General features: G+C 35.5%; 1 protein-coding gene across 4 annotated transcripts in view; it reads left to right on the top strand.

Moving 5' to 3' along the window:
* The window catches only part of MEGF10 (multiple EGF like domains 10), a 106,313-nt gene extending 81,763 nt beyond the window's left edge, over nucleotides 1-24,550 (top strand). For 2 of the 4 annotated variants that reach the window (XM_087957995.1, XM_087957996.1), the window contains exons 14-25: nucleotides 4,121-4,267; nucleotides 5,358-5,492; nucleotides 6,454-6,582; nucleotides 10,319-10,447; nucleotides 11,419-11,547; nucleotides 12,777-12,905; nucleotides 14,508-14,744; nucleotides 16,622-16,749; nucleotides 16,908-17,031; nucleotides 17,175-17,219; nucleotides 19,533-19,739; nucleotides 22,299-24,550. In XM_087957995.1, the coding sequence (XP_087814121.1) occupies nucleotides 4,121-4,267; nucleotides 5,358-5,492; nucleotides 6,454-6,582; nucleotides 10,319-10,447; nucleotides 11,419-11,547; nucleotides 12,777-12,905; nucleotides 14,508-14,744; nucleotides 16,622-16,749; nucleotides 16,908-17,031; nucleotides 17,175-17,219; nucleotides 19,533-19,739; nucleotides 22,299-22,453 (1,694 nt within the window). In that variant the 3' untranslated portion in view covers nucleotides 22,454-24,550. The remainder of the gene's footprint in view (nucleotides 1-4,120; nucleotides 4,268-5,357; nucleotides 5,493-6,453; nucleotides 6,583-10,318; nucleotides 10,448-11,418; nucleotides 11,548-12,776; nucleotides 12,906-14,507; nucleotides 14,745-16,621; nucleotides 16,750-16,907; nucleotides 17,032-17,174; nucleotides 17,220-19,532; nucleotides 19,740-22,298) is intronic. The other 2 variants (XM_087957997.1, XM_087957998.1) reach the window with 2 other exon arrangements.
* Nucleotides 24,551-24,962: the final 412 nt, after the last annotated feature.

The raw sequence follows: 24,962 nt of genomic DNA, 5'->3' as shown, positions 1-24,962 counted from the left end.
ATCCTGCACACCGCAAAGCATATTTTTGGCTTTGAATCCAAAGTATTGCACAATCCCAGTATTTATTGCTTGTGAAGAGGGCCTTCCTTTGACTTGTTTGTATCTTTGAAACATGAGCAAATATATAAAATATCATTTAATATGCACTCCAGCAGCTGCCACCATGGATCATTTACTAGATCCCAACTACACAGTATAGAAATTAGGTTTTCCACGTGTCAATGTTACCACAGCGTTCCATAGTACTATTATTGTTAAAATATATGAAATATATGAAAAAGTTTTTTCTATACAGACTATATGTAGACTACAAATTTTATAGCAGAATAGATAATATTATCCAAGTAATCATTCCCTTCATTCACACCATTGTATGTGCTACAGGAATGCTAATTTAGAAGTAAAGCTTTTGGCATAGTTCTCCGAGTTTGAGGATTTCTTCAGAGTTCCTTAGCTGAAGTTTATCACGACCATTTTGCTATTGCCTAGCAACTTGCAAAGGCCATTAAAGAGGCCTTTGTCCATTCTCCTGGCAAAACATTTCCTGACTGATCTGTTCATCGAGAATGAAATTAATGGACTTATTTGCTAATAATTCTTTTGTTTTGGAAAATGCATTTTAAATATTCATTTAATATTACACCAAAAAAGCATCTGTGTAATTTTTAATGTAAAAGTTTCCTATGCCAAGTACTCATGCAGTCATCTAGGGGCTGAAATATCTAAATATTAAGGCAGAGTTGCTTGCTGACATGTGGCCTTCAAAACAAGAATGTGTACAAATATGTTCCTTTTCCTGTTTGTGTTCCTAATTCTTTTAGTAGTGTTTAGTTAAATACATGAATTAATAGTGTTTAGTTAAATACATGAATTAATAAAAACATATGTAAGAACACAATTAATCAGGGAAATAATGGCTCTGCATGTGGACAAAAATAATACATTTTCAATACCAGTCAGATATATAGTCATATTATACTAAGAACAGCTTAACATGTAAGATTGCACTGAACATCTTCTCTATTTGAACTATAAGGATGATTAGATAGGTTTTTATATCCATTTATGCAATCTTGTGATTTCTAGACACATGAGATTTTTATTGAAAAGAAATCAAATTAAAAACAAACTGATTTGTTTATAACAATTCAGTGTTAATGTTAACACAGTTTAGATTTCAGGCAAAATAAAAATAGATGTTCCCAATCTCCTTTTTGCTGTTGGGCACAGAAGGAGAAAAGAAGAACATAAACATTTGAAGCTATCTGTAGATGATATTTATTTTGCTAAACAATAATTTGGGATTACAAACAAGTTGTAATCATAAATACTATTTCAATTTATATTCTCTATTTCCACAGATTATTAAACTAGCAAATAATATATTTATGATATATTCATATTATGTATTAAACAAAAATAAATTATTTAATTTATTTAAATAATAAATTTAATTTCTGTTAAATTATTTAACAAAGTCCTATCTGTCTACTCAAAAATAAATTTTGTTAAGTTTAATAGTCATTTTTGGAAGGAGATGGGTAAAAGAGAATATTTATATTGGATGAAATATATTGAATGAAAAAATAAAAAGCAAGAAAAAAATTTCTAAAATAAATCTTTTTTTGTCCTTATTTGGTCTCAGTAGCAAAATATTCTCTTAAAATGCTTATTTCAAACTCATGTACATTAATTTCTACATTCAAGTTTAATATTTTTAAAATGTACCAGCATAGTCAAAATTTAAGGTGTGATGTTTGCAGAGCTTTCAGTGGATCTAATGATACCCAGCATAGATACAACAAGGAATTTAATTTGTTTGCAAATATAGGTGGCTGAATTTAAAATTCCAGTAAAAAGTGTCTGTTCTAAGCTATTGAAAAATAAGTTGTGACTTGATTCTGAAAACTGAGCTATCTAGACAAGAATCAGCTTGCAAGAGGTTGATGGTACAACTTCTTTCATGTCTTGACAGTCAATTCAAAGTCCATTCAAATTTTCATTCAATCAGGAAAAATAGCCCCTTTATACTTGTTCAGTATCCTGTATAAAATTAGTTTCTGAGTTCTTGTCAAATTTCAATGTGATGCATTTTCCACTACAGTTATTTCTGTCATTATTTCTCTAGCAAATCTGATAAAAAGACCTAGGACATAATCGGTTTAACCTACATTCCCCTTTATTCTTACCAAGAAAGATATTTTCCAAACAGGATTCTGTTCCCAACCCCCATAAGAATTAATATATGGATTACTATAAGGAGAATGTTTTTCCTTAATTTTACTCTACTAATAAAAAACGAAAGGAAAGAGAATAAAATAAAAAATAATTTTTTAAAATACCTTTCAAGTACAGATGTAAATTAGCAAGATAGCAAGATAACTCCAGACATAATATACAATATATGATTTTTTAAAAAAGAAAAAAAGTTTAGTTTTCCCAAACACATCAAATGATGTTATCAACTTATTAACTGTAAAAGAAAGAGAAACTATAGTTCCATTGACTTGTTTTGCATAATCAAGTGAACTTTTATTTGTTTAGATATTATGTGTCCCCGGTGTATATATTTTTAAATAAACAAACAACATTTAAAATTATTTCATATTTGCCCTTCTATTAGATTAAACTGGGATATTTAAGCTATTGAAAAGATAATATATTCACAATATATTGCAATTATATAATGCTTTAAGGCAGGGGTGTCAAACTGGATTTCTTTGAGAGCCAAATCAGCATTGTAGTTCTGTGCAGGCCTGCAGGGGGAGGCAGGATGGATGCTTCCTGCAGCACTCTGCCAGCCAAAATGGGGTGTGAAGGGGTCCATGCGTGGCCCCCCTGTACCTTGTTTTCACCCTCCATGGCCTCCTGCAGCACTGTGCCAGCTGTTTTAGGACCCATTATTGCTCCATTTTTGGTTCATTTTCAGCACATTTTTTGGCCTGTTTTTCAGACAGCAGAGTGCTGCAGGAGGCCATGGAGGGTGAAAATGAGGTGAGGGGGCCGCACGTAGCCTGTTTTAGCTGCCAAGTGCACCGTAGGTTGGTCCTTTGATAGTTCCAGGCCAGCCCTGTGGGCCGGATTTAAGCACCCCGTGGGCCGGATCCAGCCTGCAAGCCTTGAGTTTGACACCCCTGCTTTAAGGCAACATATTCATAAATTGCATATACAAGCAATTTCACTTATTTTTGAAAGTAAGTTGTCTGGGTCTGAAACCCAATTGATTCCATCATTGGCATCAACTGAATAGCACATCACTATCTATTTTGGTCACCCAATAATTTTGGTTTCTTATTTCTTATCGCAATTCTCCCGATTTTTCCCTACTTTGAGCTCATTCATTCCCTGTTTTAATAAGAAGCTTTGTTTAATCACAGGGACCCAAAAATTACTTCTTGTGGCTTCAAATATAGCAAATACTCAGATATATGTAAATAATCTCTGCATCAGTGCTCCTTTTGGGTCAGATGAGCAGACGTCTTCTTGGTAATATGTACTTGAGTTATACTTTGCTTTGCAATTTGCTAGCTTCCCCTTAGATAGAAAGAAATAGTCATATAGGGCATAGAGTCTAGCATAGTGGTGGCAAACCTTTTTGGCAATGAGTGCTGAAATGGGAGCGTGCATGCGCACACCGGAAACCAGAAGAGCAGCTACCTGGTGCACTGTGCAGGAGTGCTGGAAACTGGAAGCTCTCAGCTTCCCATGCACATATGCATGCCACCCACCTGATCTTCTGGTTTCTAACATGCATGTATGCACGCACAAAGACCAGCTGGCCAGCACGTGCATGCGCACCGGGGAGCTGCTCTTCCAGTTTCCAGCATTCCTGCATATGCGAAGACCAGCTAGCTGGCACACATGCGCGTGCCAGAACCCGGAAGAGCAACAGGTGACGGCTGGTGTTCCCAGAGATATGCATGTCACTTCCGGCACACTTGCCATAGGTTCGCCATCATGGGTCTAGCAATCACTTGATATGTAAGTAGGTGTGTAGAAGCTATGGAAATCATGCTGAAACTCCAGATTTATATTATGCTTCATTCACTATTTTATTTCTGGTAGTTTTGTTGATCTTCTAGTATTATTATTGATAACTGTACATATTTATTGTTTGCAGGTATACATTGTGACAGTGTATGTGCTGAAGGACTTTGGGGTCCAAACTGTTCATTGTCCTGTTACTGTAAAAATGGAGCATCATGTTCTCCAGATGAAGGAATCTGTGAGTGTGCACCTGGATACAGGGGTGATACTTGTCAAAGAAGTAAGTTTCCTGTTCCCAGTTTATTAAGGTTATAATACTAACATGTAAGCAAATTATTTTCTGATAGAAAAACATTTCTACAAAATTATATGCTGAGATAGTAATTTAACTACTTTTTCATATGGAAATATATCATGTAAATAATCCAATGTTAAAAAGGACTATAGTTACGTATTTACACACACACACACACACACACACACACACACACACCTGGATGAAGTGCATTAATTGCCTTCTGTTCAATTAAATAAATTATTCAGAATGGTACAATACCCACATGAAAGCTGATGGAAAAATGTGTTTTATTTGGTAGCTTCTAGACAATTCTAAAAATGTAAAAGCAAAAGTTAGCCTTGTAAATGTTAATTGCTGTTTAATAACTTGAAACATTTGTTAATATATTGATTGGTCCTTTAAAGGAATGCCAGAATATTAGAGTTATAAAGAAATAAATTCTACGCAACAATTTATTTCTTCCTCAGTCAATCCAAATGGGGACACATATCTTTTTGAAGAAAGGACTGGTGTATTGGCATAAGAGTGAATAGGATTTTTTTTTCTTTAAATCATGAATTGGACGAAAGCAAACAGCAGTGTGCAGCTGTCTGCACTTGCTCTTGTACCGAGAAAAATATTTAAACTACCCAATTGTAATGACAATTATGACAAGGAAACATTTAATTATGAGCATAATGGTTTGATATACAGTGTCACTATAATAAAAATAACAGCAATTTTAGGTAAAATTCATAGTGTGTCAAGCTGTCTTTGAATCTCAAATAGTTACTATCTTGAAGGAAAATCGCTGGAAGTTGAAAACAAATCCTGAAAGAAGGAATAATATATTATTTTCATAATGTTGCCAAGGAAACAAAACATTTGTCCATAAAGTCAGTGGTGACTCAACTGGATGAGGAGATCAGCTTGATTTGAAGAAGATTTAATACTTGAAACTGTATGAAACAAATCTGTATACATTAGAACTTCTCCAGTGTTTCCAAATCTCTCCAAATGAATCCAGCTCAATTCTTTTAGATTCGATAAGTATGTGTGGACGATGAATATGATAGCATCTTTCTTCTTTCAGTTTGTTCTCCTGGATTTTATGGTCATCGATGTAACCAGGCATGCCCCCAATGTGTTCACAGCAGTGGCCCATGCCATCATGTAACAGGGCTATGTGACTGTTTACCTGGTTTTACTGGAGCTCTCTGTAATGAAGGTAGGATCACCAAATGATGCCAACAACTGTTTGAGGTTTTGTCCTTATCTGCTAGGCTTGAACAAACTCATTGTATGAGTTGTTGTACTAAGCAGCATAGCCTCTTTCAGTAAATGATACATATAGGCCTATTAGTGAACTGTACCTCATAAAAACTGATGCCTTTGTTAATCAGAAAAAATGCTCCCAGATCCTCTTACTTTTTGGTTATCTTGTGCTAACAAAAAAAAAACAAAAAAAAAAACAAAAAAGTCATGGAAATAGTTCCCTATATATGATATTTTTACTTACTGAAATAGGATTATTGAATAGTAAATGAGAACAAGGACTAAAAAGAAGAGGCATGGTGAATACATACACAGAAAACAGCAAGGAAAAAGGAAAAAGGTATAAATGGAAGACAGATAAAATAGTGAGTCCTGGATAATGAGAGAATGTAAGAAGTCTCAAAAATAAAGGGAAAGAATGGGATGGGAAAAACAAAGGTTATAGAAAAAAATGGTAGTTACTGATATCTGACTATTAGTATAAAAGCATCTAAAAAATAAAAAGTAGCAATAGCAACAATGATAGTACATAGACCAGGCTATTAAACTCTCAGCCCACAGGGTGGATGTCACACGCTAGCCACGCCCACACCCAGTTTAGCGAAGGGGGAAAAAGTCATGATACATCATGTGCTGATGTGAGTTTGATACCCCTGACTTACATTTATATACCAACCCATAGTGCTTTAGAGCACTCCCTGGGTGGTTTTTAATGACAGCATTTTGCCCCAACAATCTGGCTTCTCATTTTACCAACCTCAGAAAGATGGGAGGCTGAGTGAACCTTGAGCCTGTCAGAATCAAAATCCAGGCTGTGGGCAAAGTTAGTCCACAATGCTCCATTCAGTGCTGCACCAGCAAGGCAGAAGTATAAAAATATAAGTATTCATGACCTGTGTAATTTATTTCTATAGTTTGTCCAAGTGGAAGATTTGGAAAGAACTGTGCAGGGGTTTGCACATGCACAAATAATGGAACTTGTAATCCAATTGACAAGTCTTGTCAATGTTATCCTGGCTGGATTGGTAGTGATTGCTCCCAGCGTAAGTACTAGCATTTCCTTCTTTGGGAAGTTTCTGCATTTTCATTAGAGTTTAGTTCATTGAAACATTTTTAACCAAATACAATGATTAAAGCAGCATGGCTTATTTATCTCAATACATTTGCATTTCTAATAGTGCATGAAATATATGCCATATGCATTTTCCACGTTTGAAAAATTCAAACTTTACAACATAGCCACTGATATAAACTCTATAAATAATTCAGTAGCTCTTAAATATTTGCTGTACAAATAAATAAAACCATTCCTGTATTTTATTATGGAACCATCCTTGATAAGTGTATAAAGACAAGCACAGCTGTAACAGACTAAAACAGTGTGCCGCCTCCCCGCATGCCTAGTGTTTTGGAGAGAAGTCAAGTTTCTCAAAGATACAAACTCTTTCCTATATGTAGACTCACATGTTTTCTGGAAAAATATGTACCTTTGTGTGTTCTTCACCTACTGCCAGCTGCTAACTAATAAGTAAAACTCAGATAAAGATCAGAATGGCCGGAGAACAAAATGGTTGCCCATTAGAGCAGGGGTCTCCAACCTTGGCAACTTGAAGACTTGTGGACTTCAATTCCCAGAATTCCTCAGCCAGCAAAGCTGACTGGTCTTAAAGTTGCCAAGGTTAGAGACCCTTGCATTAGAGTACTGAACAGTTGACTGGCTGATGGTACTAGAGTTTGGGCTATAATGAAGAAGGAGCTGACATACTGAGCTTTGCACACATCAGTTCATCTAAAGAAAATTTAAGGCTTAATCTAATGAAAGCACAGCATGGCACGGCTAAAAGGAGACTAAGTCATCAGGGGCCAGTAAAAAGAAACTGTAAGTAGAGAGCAAAACTAGGGAGTCCACAATTTGAAATAAATGAAGCTTAGTTCTAAGTGACTGTCTCCCAAGTGACTGCCTCCTCAAGAGAGAAATAGATACAACTAGCAGGGTAAGAAAACACTGTGTAGAGACTGAAAATGAAAACAATTTAGAAAGGTGGGAAAACAGACAAATGTTGTTTCAGAAGAATTTACTCCCCGGTGTATACAGTAATTGCCATCATATTGTTGCCAATGTTTTTGACAACTAGAATCCCTTCATTTAAAGAGGTTTTTTTTTGGGGGGGGATCAGATAGTTTTGGTGATGAAATGTTTCTGAGAGGAGTTGGCTGACAAAATTAGTGGCCAGAGAAGAACTAGACTAGTATAGAAACCATATACTTAAGGCAAATACCCTGTTTTCCTGAAAATATGACCTACCCTGAAAGTAAGTCCTAGCTTGATTTTTACATGTGTGCCCAATATAAGCCCTACACCAAAATAATGCCTAATTAAGATCCCACCCAATCCAGAGTGCACGGGTAAACATTAAGCTAGGGTGGGGATCAGTGGTAGTGGAGTTGCCCTACTACTTACCTTTGGTCAGTTGTAGCCGGGCCTCGCACACCCCGACACCTGCCTTGCCGGCCCATTTCTTCTGCAGCCGACAAGGTTGGCAAGGCTTTCCTGAAGGCCTCTGTAGCTGATAACAAAACTCCGGATAGATCCAGAACTCTGTTATCTGCTGCAGAGACCTTCAGGAAAGCTTTGCCAGCCACAGAAGAAGAAGTTCCTGAAGGCCTCTGACAGCGAAAAGGAGGCCGGGGGTGACACACGCAAGTGAGATTAGTCAGTGGATGACATCCCCTGAAAATAAGACCTGGTGCCTTTTTGGTGGCAAAAAAATATAAGACAGGGTGTTATTTTCAGGAAACACTGTAGTACAGAAGTGGGGGAGAACTATTGTTGCCTTCCAACAGTATCTTTCACCGATAATGGGTTTATTTAGTGATATTCTTTATACTCTTCTGTCCTCTATTAGCAAAAATAATTGGAAGGCTTAGAAGAAATGTTCACAGGTTACTTCCTATCTCACTGACTAATTGTAGACTTACCTCATTTCTTATGGATGCATATGAAGTTGAGGGAATTGGAGGACTTTTTAAGAGAATTGGGAAATTTTGGGAGAAGTGTTTGCTTCCTGGGCCACTGCTACTCTTCAAGGGCAGGACAGACCGAGGCAAAAAGAAATGTCACAATCTTTGCAACAGAAGTGAGAGGGTGGCAGAGGCTCATGTTCAAAGTGTCCAGTGGTTAGTACAACTGAATGAATCTTCTAGATCTATCAGATATGTTCTGCACATGGTGTTCAGTGCTAATAGAATGGATGAATGGAAAGGGCTGAATGGGGTGGAGAGATTTGAAATTAGATTAGATTCCAGGAATATGGTAGTAGAGGCATTGGAAAAGTTAGTTAAAAGAACAGGACTTAATAGTGTTGCATCCCCTTTCTTCCAAGTCAGTTATTTCTCACCTGGATTCAGTTTCTGGACTGTTGCCAATTTGGCCTCCAGCTACTGTTGGTAAATGATAATGGTTCTTGTTTCCTTACCAATGAGCAACTGATAAATTGGTGAAAAGAAATAAATGTGCCAATTGAAGGAAAGGAGATATATGTTAAGCCTGACTTTTAAATCAGAAAAATCCATTTTATGTCCTTCCCATGAAAGGAATAATATTTGAAGGAAGAAGTATTCCCATTACTTTAAAAAGCCTTTGTAATTATCTTTATAAAATTCTGATTTTTTTAAAAATGTATGACTTAGCAACTCTCACTCATCTTAGACTTCTCCACAAGAAATTGTTCACTATAGAGCAGGGGTCACCAATGTTTTGGACCTCAGGGACCACCAAACTTATAATTTTAAATCCTGGGGACCACTAATATGAATTTTGACTGACGGTGGCTTGCTGATGTTGGTGGGAGAGAGAGAGAGAGATCTGATCTAAACTCTCTCTCTCTCCCCCTCCCCCTCCTTCTCTCTCTCTCTCTCTCTCTCTCACACACACACACACACACACACACACACACAAACACACAGAGGCAGGGGTGGGATTCAAATTTCTTAACAACGGGTTCTCGGGCATGGCCTAATTTGTGGGTGTGGCTTGGTGGTCATGTGACTGGCTGGGCATGGCTTGTATGTAAATATTATAAATATTTATGTAAATATTGTGTTTTTTATTTTAAAAAGAGCAACTTTTACCCAAAATCAGGCAAAGCAGGCAGGCAGATTGAGTTGCTCACAGAATCACAGATTCACTTAGTGATCTGTGTTTCTGCCATCGGCTATTTGAGTTTGCACTGAATAATAGAGCCTTCAGTCCTAAGGGAGGTTTGGCTCTGGTTAAAGGCAGAGCCAAAGATCTAAACATTAGCTACAAAGCAAGAAATCCAATGATTTCCTGCTTTCTAGCTGATCTGAATCTCCCAGCACAACAGAACAGCTGATGGTCAGAGGGAAAAAAAGGAAAAATAGCAACTTAGCAGGCAAGTTTGCCAGGTAAGGAGTAAGTGGGCAGGGAGGGTTCCTACACACGGGCCATGTGGGTGTGGCAGACTTGTGTTCCTACACAGCCTGGATTAATTGCTTTGGGGGGTGCTCTGGGGGTGACATTTCTCTACAGACCACCAAAATTTTCTCACGGACCACTGGTGGGCCACAGCCCACCAGTTGGCAACCACTGTTATAGAGGACATAAAAAAAACAACAAGTAAACCCAAATTTTTATAGTCTCATTGTGTTCTTGGATAAATTGGGTAATTTTGCTATGCCCAATCTCTCAGACAAAGCTCATATTTATTCTGCATATTTTTGTATTGTAATAAGGCTAATTGTTTTGTTTTGTTTCAGCTTGTCCTCGTTCTCATTGGGGCCCAAACTGTATTCATACATGCAATTGCCACAATGGCGCTCACTGTAGTGCTTATGATGGAGAGTGTAAATGTACATCAGGATGGACTGGTCTCTATTGCACACAAAGTGAGTTAAACATTGAGTTTAAACAGTGAGTTTGCATTCAGAAACAGTAACACCAAAATTAAAAATTAGAGGAGCTCCTGCTGGTTGACAAAATAATTTATCTGCTTCCTGGTTTTTTTTAGAAATGTTTAATGCCTTCAAGGAATATTATTCATAAGTCAGAAAGTGAGATATGGTATTGTATAGGATATAAACCAGAATGAGAAATTAGAATTTCAACAGTTCCTTGCCAACTCAAAAGGGTCAATGCTTTAAGAGTCACAATTGATTTGAATGAGTGGATTGCACAGAAGTACGAAGAAAGTGAGGTTGCTTTTAAGAATCACAGGAAGGTCTGCAGCCATAGTTTTAGATGTTCACATAACCTTTTTTTTCAGAATTATTTATAAAGAAAGTGTGACCCTCCTACTATTTTTACTAGTAGTGGCAATTAGTTCTGAAACAATTCTTGATTTGGAAGGATGGGGAGGGGGCATGGCTTCTGAATACTCATCTCCTACAGTTATAATAATGATACAACATTTACATCACACCAGAATTACATTATTTTTGGAAGAAATAGAGTTAGAGTGTTACTCTGGGTTACTGGAATCATTACTATTCAAGCTTTTGTTCTTTTCTGCTCTGATGTTATTTTGTTGTTTCATAACTCTGGATTCTCTGGAACATATGCAAAATAGTTTTTTCTCTTGAAAATCTATTGGATTTCATTCAAAGTAATGAAGTAGTGAGATTTAGAACAAGCCTATAAACTTATTTAGAATTATACCTACTAAGATCCTTCCTAAGGAAGTTCAGGAATTGTTATTAGAGAAGTACTATTGCAATTATAAACACTTTTAAAGATTATAATGTTTTATCTTTTCTTTGGGTTATGGATTGTGTATTTTTTTGACATAGATTATTTGCTACAGAGTGGCAGTTATTGAACATACACTGCTTGATTTTATTTTCTTACTTTCTTCTTCAAGGATGTCCTCTGGGTTTTTTTGGGAAAGATTGTGCTTCAATCTGCCAGTGTGAGAATGGAGCTGACTGTGATCACATCTCAGGCCAATGTACATGTCGCACAGGATTCATGGGAAAATACTGTGAACAGAGTGAGTTGGGAACTTTTCTTACAAATTGTTAAGAGATGATGTATGTAGAATTAAAATTTACTAAGCTCTTTTTTCTTATTCAGACTAGGCTGACTAAAATTTTACACAGATACCTAAATGGATAAGACAAAGACAATGATTCTTAATACATTATGAACTGTATTGTACACATCATGAATTCAGTCCAAAGTGAGGTTATTGAAAGTTTGATCTTAAGTCATGATTTTCACTGAATTTGGTGGGATTAAGAGTACATAGTTAGCTCCTGAAAATGCAATTTTAAGCAAAGTCACTGGCATCTACATTCCATTGAAATCAATAGAATATAATGTAAATAGGGGGATTAAGATAAAGGTTTGCATTGTAGGTAAAGTTACTTTCAATAATATTTCATCAGTTTAAAAACCATCTACAATTTTCTTTTACTTTTCCTCTAAAAACTGGTATATGTTCTAAATATTATAGTTGGCTTTGGCATATTATGAGAAACAGTTTACTAGTATTTTTCCCTTAAACTTTATATTTTCTAAAGAAAATGTTTACCTAGATTAATACCCAGGAAATTACATTTCAACTTGCAATTACTCAACATACATATTTTTATAATATATGTAAAACATCACAATATATTTTATTCCGAGAGTTTCATTTCTATTGTAACGAATGGTTTCCCAGCTATTTTAGCAACCTGGTTTCTTTTTAGAAAATTGGTGACAACATTATCTTTTATTGAGTGAATGCTATATTGTACATGCATTTATTTTAAATTGTAGTTTATTGCATTTATAAGCATCTTTCAGCAGGCTATGGCTTAGATATAAAGTCTTCTTGTGAAACGTTGCCATCTGGTGGTGACTGATTACATCTGCAGGGACTCCAGGGAATGAGAATTTATTCATAGAGCTTCAAAAAAGCTTATAAACTAATCTGGCTGCAGCACTGAAAACACATGTGACTTTGTTACATAGGAAGACTATCATGAAATAGAGCTTTCCTTCTTCCTGCATACACTCAATTCATTTAAGATCTGCTTTTCAAAAAAGGTGGGGAGGCACTGCCCTGTTGATCAATGGATACCCATTAATGAAGCAAATCTTCACTCTCCATTACTAAGAATTTGGAACTCTCAGTTTTCCTCTAAGCTGCTCATAGTCACTTATGACTATGAATTTGACAGCAAACTGGAATAAAGTAAATCCTCTATGTGCTTTTTTTTTTGCTTTCTAAAGAGTGTCCCCCAGGTACTTATGGTTATGGTTGTCGGCAAATATGCGATTGCCTGAACAACTCAACTTGCGACCATATCACTGGAACTTGTTACTGTAGCCCTGGCTGGAAAGGAGCAAGATGTGACCAAGGTAATATTTTCTAAAAATTGTTCATTAAAAAGGTGAGATGACTGCCTCCCAGAGTAAATTTGTATGGGTGCTTTTGCTATTTCACTTTTCGGATTAGAATATTAGACAACAATGAAGAATGCTGAGATTTTAAATTCACCATTTGTAAAGCTTATTAGGATCCTACTCCCACTCTATATGCATAATGAGACACAATTCCTTGTGTTTTAGATGGCACTGACCTATTACTAAACATGATTAAGATCAGATGTAATGCACAATCTAATGTATGTTTAGTCAAAAGAAAACTGTTTTGCTTCTCATCCAAGAAGCTTCTTCAGCTCTTGAAGAAGCTTCTTGGATGGGAAGTGAAACGTCTTCAAACAAAAACCAGAAAGTCCAGTTGTCTCTTTAAAAAGCACCTTTGGGGACAACCATGACCTGGATGTCTGAGAATCTCCATAGACGTTGTTTTATATTAAGAGGGTTTGATCTGAAGTAAATTGGTTCAGGATTAAAAATTAAACATCTACCTATTTGATCTAAGTACATTTCCATGTCTGCCAATTAGATTTTCCATTAGTCAAGATATAGTGTGACAAGTTTGATTGCAGATCCCCAACAGGAGATGAGAAGAGAAGAAGAGACAAAATTGTTGGGCAAGCACCTTCAACCTGTAGTCCATTCTGTTTTCCTTCACTCTTTTATGCTGCTTCCCTTTCCCTTCACAGACCCACTGCCTCCAGAATAGCTGAATTAAGCAGAGGAAGATATGTTTTAGCCATAGTGGCAAAGATTCTGCAGACACTCTGGATAGTGCTGAGACCTGTTGGTGTAGAGATTAATCAGCAATACTTAGGTTGCCAAGTTCTAGCAGTTTATGGGCATGTTCCATTTCTGGCCGACTGATTTTTTGGAGGGGAGGGGGGGAGAACTAAAACTGGTTTGGATCAACCTCAAATCAAAACAGTTAGATAATAACACTGCTGGTAGTGGATTGTTCTAAAGTCTTTGACGGAGCTTTATTGCCCACTGGAAATTTGAGTCAGCAAATTCTACTCCACTGTTTTAACTACTATACTCCTCTGTGTGGAGTGACTTTTAAGAACCAAGCATCTTAAAGCAAGTCTTTCAAATATATAATTCAATAATGTAATGTTATTGTTATGTGAAAGCATAGTTTCAAAAAAAAAATCTGACACCTTATCCTCTAGTATGTTTTCAAGCATACTTAAACCATTTATAAATTAATCATATGAGACATTTTCAAAACATTTTAAGATTGAAAGTGATGATCCCCAAATGCCCTGTTTCCACCTTAGAACGGCCATTCTAAAATTTGTTCTAACCTTACAGGAACTGTACCCATTTCCGAATACTTTGTTCTAGCTCAGAGAAGGGAAGGGGGGAGGTTGCAACAGTGTCAGAATGCTGCCAATAGGTAAGAAGAGAGTTCAGATTGAACAACATTTTTATTTCAGAATGTGTCATACACTTTTAGTATACTGCATATTGTTCAGGGTTAGGCAATCAGAATAAAAATATGCACCTAGGACTTCTTTTATATGTTTATGACTGGCTTTTCATTTGTTTTCTTTTTCTTTTCTTTTCTTGTTTTTGCAGCAGGGGTGATCATTGTAGGAAACTTGAACAGTTTAAGCCGTACTAGTGCTGCCATCCCATCTGATTCTTACCAAATTGGAGCCATTGCTGGAATCATCATTCTTGTCCTTGTTGTCCTTTTCCTGCTTGCATTGTTCATTATTTATAGACAAAAGCAGAAAGGGAAAGAAACAAATATGCCAGCGGTTACCTATACACCTGCCATGAGAGTTATCAATGCAGATTACACCATTTCAGGTAGGAATATAATACTGCAAGCATTAATTCTATCTCTGTTAGACATATACACTTTCTGGTTTTTCTTTGAAGATGTTTCGCTTCTCATCCAAGAAGCTTCTTTAGCTCCAAGCTTCCGAGCTGAAAAAGTTTCTTCGATGAGAAATGAAACATCTTCAAAGAAAAAAAAACCAGAAAGTCCAGTTGCCTCTTGAAAAAGCACTTTTGGGACAACCATGACTTGGATGACTGAGAATTGCCGTAGACATAATTTTAGCAAAGAGAATTTTTAAAGTTGTTTCAGTGGTTAAAGGCTTTGTACATCATTAGCAAATTCTATAGGAACAGAAGATTTTGCTTTGATTGATTGGTTGATTATGTGCCATTAAGTTGTTTTCAACTCCTAATGACCATATAGATAGAATTCTTTCTTCTTCAGTATAGCATTTTATAGTTGAAATTATTTAGCATCTCTCTCCTACTTGTTAACCACTAACTTTCTGTACATTGCTTAGCTATAATGTATAGCCCCAAAGTAATGTAATGTCTTTAATCCAGCAATATTTGATCTCCAGATGTTGTTGAATTACAATTCTCATCTGCCAAAGCAAGAGTGGCTACTATTAAACAATGATGGGAATCCAATAATATTTGGAAAAATTTACTTACCTGTCTTGCTTTATCAGGACTATTTATAGACAGTTATTTCAGTAATGTATGGGGAAACCAAATTAACATTCATTGCTCCTGCTAATGAATTTATTACCTATTATTTAAAAAGAAATTGATATATGGCAGAGGGAAAGGAACGAATATATTACATTGCAAATGTATGGATATGGATAGAGCCAGGGGTGGGATTCTACCGGTTTGGACTGGTTCTATAGAACCAGTTGTTATGAGTCTGCGCAGTTTGGAGAACCAGCAAATTGTGTGCCTGGAAACATTGCGTGCATGCCCGGCATTGCTGATTGTGTTTTTCCCGCCCAGTCACTCCTTAAGGTATTTCTTTTTTTTCTCCCTCCTGATGATCAGCTGTTCCTATGATCACTCTGCCGGGATTCCCCTCACTTACTTATTGCTTCACCCAAGAGGCCTCCCTGAGGTACAGGAAGGCAAAAAAATGGAGGGGGGCACAGCACCCCCACCCCCTCCATTTTTTTACCTTCCTGGGCCCCAGGGAAGCCTTCTGGGAGCAAAAATGCCCCCCCAGGAGGCTCCCCTGAGGCCCAGGAGGCCCCAAAATGGAGTGCAAGGGGGGGGTGCTGGATGCCCCCCCCCATGTTCCAGTTCTTGCCTTTCTGAGCACCAGGGAAGCCTTCTAGGAGTAAAAACGCCCCCCAGGAGGCTCCTCTGAGGCCCAGGAGCCCCAAAACAGAGTGCCGGGGAGTGCTGCATGCCCCCCCCCATGCTCCTTTTCTTATCCTTTCTGAGCCCCAGGTAAGCCTTCTGGGAGCAAAAACGGCCACCTAGCCACATCCACAGAACTGGTTGTTACAAAATTGGAATCCCACCCCTGTATAGAGCAGTATTATATCTGCTTTGACCTTTATATAGACTGAAAAACAATTATACCCCATTTTGGTAATAAGCTGCATTTGAAACATCCACATAAAAAACTGATGAAAGGCCAGCAATAATTTGAATCATTAAATAAATCTATGAAATATTAATTGACTGTTTAGTGTATTTTTTAAAAAAGAATCATAATAATTGAGGAAGAGACTAAACTATGTCCAGAAGATGAATTTAGGAATTAAAAAGTATTGCAAAGCAATATATAAACCATTCTTAATCTGTGCTTTAATTCTAGGATAGCTGTTGGATGGTTCTTAAGAATTACGATATAAAGCCAAGGATGGGTAATGATAAAGATCTACTTTTTTTTTTCTTTTCAGAAACCATTTCTCATAATAATGGTGGAAGCACTAATAGTCGCTACTTCTCCAACCCCAGCTATCACACTCTAACACAAAGCCCAAATACAGCAAATGCCAACAACATGAATAGGATGACTCTGTCAAAGGTAAGAAAATAAAAAGGCTGCATACTTTGTGCCAGATGGATGTATCAACTGCCTGTTTCAAAAAAGACTATACTTAAAAAACGCCACACTTTTAGTTGCCTTCTATACAATGAAATATATCATTATTTATCTCCTTTACCTTATTTAATTTGAAACAGTCAAACAAGAACCAATTGTTTGTGAATCTTAAAAACATGGATCCTCAGAAGCGAGCCCCCGTCCTGGATTACACAGGGACATTGCCAGCTGATTGGAAGCATGGAGGCTACCACAATGAATTTGGTAGGAACATAAAAACAGACAGTTCTGAACATGATACTGTAGATTTTAGAAATTAGGAACAATTAGTGCAATAAATAATGCAACTATTCCCAGCAGAAGAGACTGCTAATATGCTTAATTTCCTTGTTGTCTATTATTTACAGGAGTTTTTGGAAGTGACAGAAGCTGTTTAGGGAAGTCCTTGAAAGGTGAGTATGAAATTTTCCCCAAAGAAAATACACCAGCGTGTAGTAGATTTCTTGAAGTTAGGCAACCCTGGATCTGATGCTATTTTGGATAGAACCCATAAAAATATGTAGGAACTATAAATTAATACTGAGCAAATGTTAATTCATGAACCTCAGAAGCACAGGTAGCCCTCAACTTACAATGTTTCATTTAGTGATCATTCAAAGTTTACAACACTGAAAAAAGTAACTTATGACTCTGTTTCACGCTTATGACGGTTGCAGCATCCCCATGGTCACACGATCAAAATTTGGACACTTGGCAACTGACTCATATTTATGACTGTTGCAGTGTCTTGGTTCATGTGATCACGTTTTGCGATCTTCTGACAAGCAAAGTCAATAGGGAACCCAGATTCACTTAACAACCGTGTTACTAACTTAACAATTGCAGTGATTCACTTAACAGCTGTGGCAAGAAAGATCGTAAAATGGGGCAAAACTCATTATCTCAATTATCTCACTTAGCAATAGAAATTTTGGGCTCAATTTTGGCTGTAAGCCAAGGACTGCCTGTATCAGAGGTGGTATTCAGCAGGTTCTGACCAGTTCTGGAGAACCGGTAGCAGAAATTTTGAGTAGTTCAGAGAACTGGTGATAACTTTCCCCCAGGAGTGGGGAGGGAATGGAGATTTTACAGTATCCTTCCCCTGCCCTGCCCACCAGCCATGCCCACCACGCCATGCCCACAGAACGAGTAGTAAAAATTTTTGAATCCCATCACTGGCCTGTATGTTTTGATACTATGTAAAGTTTTTAAATATGTTGCATTACTCCTGAACTTAAAAGAAAAAGAATACAAAAAATAGGTTTTTCCCTTTGGCCTTTTGAGCATCTTTCAAGCCATCATTTTATTTAACAGAGTTAGAAACTTTTTAGTTTTTAGGACTCCCCCTGCTCAGTCAAGAAATCCTTACTAAATTAAGGCAGAGGCTAGAAGAAGGGGGGGTAGAAAGGTTTGTTGGGAGAAGAAAGAAAGGGAAAAGGTGGAGAAAAGTTACAAAGTTTTGAAATTAAATGGATTAAAGATTAATTTGATTAATTTAGTGGGGAGATAGAAAGGCATCATACTCTGATTAGTGATTTCAGGAGAAATTTCTTTTTTAAAAGGAATGAGACAAAGGTACAATAGAGAATGGACAAAAGATATAAATATAATGACTCAAATTAAGATGATTAATTAAGATAGAATTAAGAAGAGTGAGATATGTGGAGAAGTTAATATAGAAGACTTAGAATGGTAAATAAAATAAGTAATGATATGTAAGATGAGCATGAATATAATTGAAGTCCATGAAAAGAGAGATACCTGGGTCCAAGTTACTTTCCAAAAGATCCTTTTTATGTTTTGTGTGTTGTGTGTATATATTTTTTTTTGGGGGGGAGAATCAATAAAACCTTGTAGAAATATAGAATGAGAATAATGGTAACTAAGTCAGAAAAAAATAGATGAAATAATAATAATAAAATTGAATAAGAGTAAAGAGAAATAAAGGGAAATTGGATAAGAGGTTTTGTATGTTTATATGGAAATGGTTTAAAACAGAATTATAGTTTATCTGACTTGTTAAATTTATAATGGAAAAAGGTTAAACATGTAATGGATAATGATGACTTGTGTGTTTTGAAAATTAATAAAACTTGTGTTTTTTTTTTTAAAAAAGAAATCCTTACTAAATTATTTCCATATATAGCTGCACCATTTGTGCTGCCAATGAACGTTAACTCACCATCTCCTTGGTTAGACTTTTTGGTTTCACCAGCAAAAAATTATGACTCTTCATTACCCCATAACCTACACATTCTAAACATTCTGAGCTCCTTCAATCTCCCTTTATAAGATTTAGTTTTTCTTCCTTATTCTCTGAACCTCTTCTCTGAATGTTATAAATGTGCCCAGAACTCATTGCAATACTGAAGTGGAAATACTAATCCCCATGATTCAGTAACTATATTTCTGTAGATGCAGCCTAAAACAATGTTGGCTTTTTCTACAGCCTCATAATGATACTGATTTATATCAAGTTTATAATCAGCTACTATTCCAAGGACTTTCATTTTCATTAAATTTACTGTGAATAGTTGAAACAATGCAGAAGAAATCATTGGCTTGGTATGAACTAATTTGCTTATTTGTTTCACTGTTATTGCTGTATAAGTTGCACTAAAAATAGAAACTTGACAAATAACCAAAACATTTCAAAGAATAATTCTAATTTGTTATTCATTGTCATTCTATAGTATTGTTAAATTATCATTTTTGTGTTTTCTTAGATCTAATAAAGAATTCTGAATATAATTTAAGTAACTGTTCCTTAAGTAGCTCTGAAAATCCATATGCTACTATTAAAGATCCACCAGCACTTATGCCAAAAAATTCAGAATGTGGATATGTTGAAATGAAATCGCCAGCACACAGGGATTCTGCCTATGCAGAAATTAATAACCCTGTTTCATCTAACAAAAATGTATATGAAGTTGGTAAGTTCCAATTTTAGAAATTTACCACTTATGTGACAGTAACCTTTGTTCTGTTTTTCTCATTTTTTGCTTCCACATCAGCAGTTTGTCAGTTTCTACAACTCTACCATCTATTTAAAGGTAGTCTATAAATAATGGTAATGAACAGCTTGATTTTTAAAAAAATCTTAAATTAGAAAACATTAGGATGTTCTCCTAGGAGGCTGTTCTCTATCTTATGTTGTCATGATAAAATACTATTTTGAAATAAATGCACATTGTTTATTGCCATTATCAAAAGAGCCTGGGAAAAGGGAAAAACATAATTTTAAGCAGAAATTATTTAAGTGCTACATGAGGACTAATTCATTAGTTGAAGAGCCACAACCTTAAAGCTTTTTCATATAACTTATTTAAAAATTGCTAGTGAGTCCAAAATGAAGAAAATGAAACTATTATGTCAATAAACACACATTTATTAAATAAAAATACTGTGAAAATGAAGAACCTTTTCATAATTTCATTTTGGTTATTTGGTAACCCCCCAAAAAACAATATAAAATTGTTGAATGTTATTATCTGAAAACTTGGCAGGACTTATTTCTCACAAGAGGCAACTATGCCCGAAAATTATTTCCAATTTTGCAAAGAAATAAAATATTGGCAGCTCTTTAAAAAAAAGTTTTTGTTCAATTTGGCATGTGTTATTTTGTTATATAATTCAGCTATAATTCCTGATAATTCAGCTCAACTTCAAATTTCTTGTCATGGAAAGCAGGGTAAAATTAATTCAATAAACATATAAGCAACATGGGAAAACAGCAACTGATATATTGTGCTTTCCAGTTATAATTAATGGGAAAGCACTAAATTTGATTTTGAATTAACTTTAAGATTGGAGCCTAAGCTTCATCTATCTTGTTCGGCTGTTACAGATGGACATTAAACAGCTTGAGACAGAAAGGGGGACCAGTTACTCTGAGAAGTCTGTGTTCATGGGGAATAACATAGGTCCAAGAAGGAGATAGGTTAGGGCGGTATTATCTTATCCATCTGGAAGCTCCAGTGTAATGAAAGACAAAAATGCCCAGCAGAAAGACTTTTTGTGGAGACAAATGCAGCAATTCCAGAATGTGCAAGTGTAAGACAAGATCCAATGGATGGCAGCTTTAGCAAAGGAAATCCAAATTCTAAATAAAGAGCAATTTCAGGACCATGAGAATGAATAAGTAGTGAGAGTTGTTGTTGCTACATCATTGAGTGCTTTCATTCAAAGTTGGTCAAGTATCCTAAATAATTCTAAAGTTTTGATATTGAATTGAACATCACATTAACATATTAAGATTTTCCCATAAAATTACTTTTATTTTATCTTTATTTTATTATTATTTTTTATATTTTATTTTATTTCATTATTTTATTTTGTATCACATTGTATAGCCATTTTACATAATGACATGTACATTAATGTACTTTTATGTATATTAAAATAGCTTTCTACTTTTTACATACATTAACATAATATTCCAAAAAGGTACCAGATGATCATATTACACTACAATATGAATCAATGATTCCTCAATTTTTTTATACCTCCAACGAAGAAAGTTGATTATCCTTTCAAGACATTATTTGGGGACTCCAATATGGTCATAATATAATGAATCAGTCTCAAATATATTGATACCTTTAAAGTTTGTAAGCACATGAAGCCCTTGATAGATCATTACATTAGCAAAGATTTTTATTCTGAAGTCCATATTTTGAATATCTCAGAAGTTCCATTTTAAAAATATACTTAAACTTTAAATAGAGATATGTTACAAATTTTACTTCTGCCATGGATTCCTTCAAATAATTGAGTATCTCAGATTCCAGAGCATCTGGTGTACATGGAACCATTAAGACATGTTTAAATTGAAATATACCACCACTGATGTGAACTGGAGGACCAAATTTAATTTGAAGTCAGGATAAATCCTTAAAACAACCGTGATTAGTTTAAAGTCACAAAAGCTTCTACTCCAGATTTCCAATAGAACATTTTATCACCTATTTTTAAAGTAGATTTTCCCCAAAGATTTCAGTTTTATGAGTTTCATTACCAATATGACCCAAAGATTTTTTACCACACATATACCTGGAAATAAAACACGTTTTCTGTGATTGATTGGTTGATTAGATTTTTTTATCCCACCTTTATTGGAGGGGGGCAATGTAAGATAGTGTATATATATCCCCTCACACTTTCCTGAATTGGCCAATGTCTTGCACCCTAAGAACTTCCTGAAACACAAGAAATCTCTGGATGACATTGGCCTCATGTATATTTACTATTGGCTGAGGCAGTTAAGGGAAGTTACTTCAAAAGAGTTTAAAAGCTGTGGGTGGCAAACAAGTGGGGAATGTCTCCTTTTCTGGCAAAGCTACTTGCTACCAGCAGCTTTGTCCCTTTGAGAGCCCTATTTAAAGCATGGAAAGTCCTAAATGAATGAATTCATTAATTTTGATTAAATTTTATTATTCTTTCTCAATTACAACATCAAAATAATAATGCATACTTTTTTTTTTCAATTGCAGAACCAACAGTTAGTATTGTGCAAGGCAATTTAAGTAATAATGGACCCATAAGCCAAGATCTTTATGATTTACCAAAAAACAGCCACATCCCTTGCCACTATGACTTGCTGCCTCCTCGGGATAGTCCTGCAGACAAAGATGAAAACAGTGAATAACCCTTGATGAGCATAATCAAGTTATCTTGAAAAGTGGAATCTGGTTATTCTTCTTCTGTTTTCCTACCTGCATCCAGTAAAGGTTTGCTGTACATAAAGGAGGAGAATCAAACTATAGTTTCTATACACTCACTGCTGATGAATAGATGTCAAGCTTGAAAGTTCATGTCAGATTTTTCATCAAACTCTTCTTTAAAAAGCCAAACATTTACATTGTGATGCATTGGTTCAACACCCAAGCTTACAGAACAACGCTTGTGAGAACTCTACTACTCAGAAGAAGAAGCCACTTTTCACCATCTCAACTTATATATGTTGACATACATTTGTTTCTTTTTATGACTCTGTAATCCCTTTATTTTGGGTAGGGTTGGGTGACTGAATGGAGACGTATGTTTACTGGCTGGTTGCCCTTCCTGATGCCCACATGGAGTTTGCAGTAGATATTTTCTCTTTGCGCCTTGAGATGGAAACTTCTGCTGCTACCTAGGATTGAACTCTCAACCTTTTGAGTGAGAGGCAAACGTCTTCACTACTAGGCCCCCACGCCGCTCATATATGTTGACATACAATCAAGACAGCACAATCTGCCAAATATTCACTTAGCCAAGTAGCCAGGATTACTAGTTATGGGTAGGGGTTGTAAAAATAAACTGATATCACTTTTTCAATGGCAAAGATGGTATAAGGAGATACTCAAAGTATATCCACCACAATCCTGGACTTGTTGGACAAACCTCCAGGATATTTATCACATTGCTGGTCGTGGAAATATAATACAGAACAGAAATATTTTTGAATAGAAGTAAATCAGTGAAAATTGAAGATTGAATGCCTAGAGACCTGAAGACATGAATCATGAAATGGGATTTGTACCAAAATGTCTTCAAGGACTGGATGAGAGAACCCAGATATAACATATGTACACTCTGAATGAGGAAAGGTTTCAATTCATCAACGAGGAGTATTCTTCATCTGAAATTAATTGAACCAATCTTTGTATGCTTGTTGAAAAGATACCTTTTTTATGATAGGAAAGGAATAGGAAAAAATGCTAAAGCTGGACTTTTGCATTGTTGAAAACTTGGCATGTGTAGCCCACATTTCATTAATTTGTATTTTAAAATAATGTAGCTGTGTTTTCTAGTGGTTTAGAACAACAGTGATGAAATATTATATTTTATAACCCTGTCAACTTCCCTTATTTCCAGCTTCATGAGATTTAGAGGTTCTGCTTTTATGAAGAAAAATATTATTTGAATCCATCAATTTCCCAACAGACTTAAAAGTTTCAATTTATCAATGTGTAAACTGTGGCAATATTCAGATTTTTAAAAGACAGATTTAATATCGGTGAAAGGGTTTATTTATAAAAAAAATATTAAACTGGAGAGAACTTAGATATGATTAATTCTTTCATTAAAAATGTAACATCTCTGTTTCAAGGGCATTTTTCTATTTTTATGATCTAATGTGCCAATAACTAAATTTTCACATAGAAGGTAAAAAAAAATTGGCAAATAATCAGTTCTCAATCTAGAATTGTTTTGTACAATGTAGCTACCCATTACTATATCATTTTTAGCCCTAACAATAACAGGTTATTCCTTATATATGTATTAAATATAATTGTTGGATTTTTCAGTTTGCAGTTTGCAGTTTTCTAGTTCTTACCATTCAATCCCTAAAATTGGTAAGTCATATGTCCTAGGGCTATTAATTTTTTAAAAAATATTAGTGGCTCAGATCTAACATAATTGAAAGAAGATAAGGGTAGGGTTGGGAAAGAAAAACTTTTCTAGATATTCCAGAAGATAAACCTGGATTGAAACTAAAATTTGTTTTACTTCAAAGGCATTCTCCATCCAAGGGTGCTGCCACAACTTGATTTAGACTTGGAAGGCAATGTCTTTGTATACTAAAACACAGAATACACTTGGAAGATGCAAACCTGAAGGACAAAAGAACAGAATTTTGCAACTTAAACAGTTCAATATCTTGCTGAAGGATAAGGTTGGAATAGTGTCTGAAATAGCTCTATTGGCTTTTGTGTCATGGTATAAAAAGCTTACAAATAAAGACGATCATTTTTTGAAATGGACTTCAGTCTTAATTTATCAGCAATTTAAGAGTGAAACAAATTGGCTTAGTACCTGAATTTCATTTTATCTCATATAAAGAAAAAATGTAATGGAAAATTCCAGTAAAAGAAAAAAAACATATAATGGAAATAAAACCTGGGTTCTCAAATGTAACGGGGCTCATCCATACACACATTGTCTCCATTGGTGCTGGCGAGGCTCCCTACTCCAAAATTCCTGTCTTTGTGTTAATTGTTAAATAATTGTAAACATTTATTTAAATAAAAGGACACTAGGAGATAGTCTAAAATTGTAAAATCATTTCTTTCTTTATCTCCATTTCAATTGGTGGGAATAATTTTCATACAGTTGAAAAGTAGTAAAAAATGAGCAGGTTATTGTGAGATTTCCAATTTCCAACTGATAGC

The sequence above is a fragment of the Notechis scutatus genome, chromosome 2 (genome assembly GCF_049901735.1).
Source record: "Notechis scutatus isolate UNSWTSFEM ecotype Mainland chromosome 2, rNotScu1.2, whole genome shotgun sequence".
NCBI classification, from domain to species: Eukaryota; Metazoa; Chordata; class Lepidosauria; order Squamata; family Elapidae; genus Notechis; species Notechis scutatus.
Note: the sequence above shows the minus strand (reverse complement) of the source record. Positions and strands in the feature narration are given on the sequence as shown.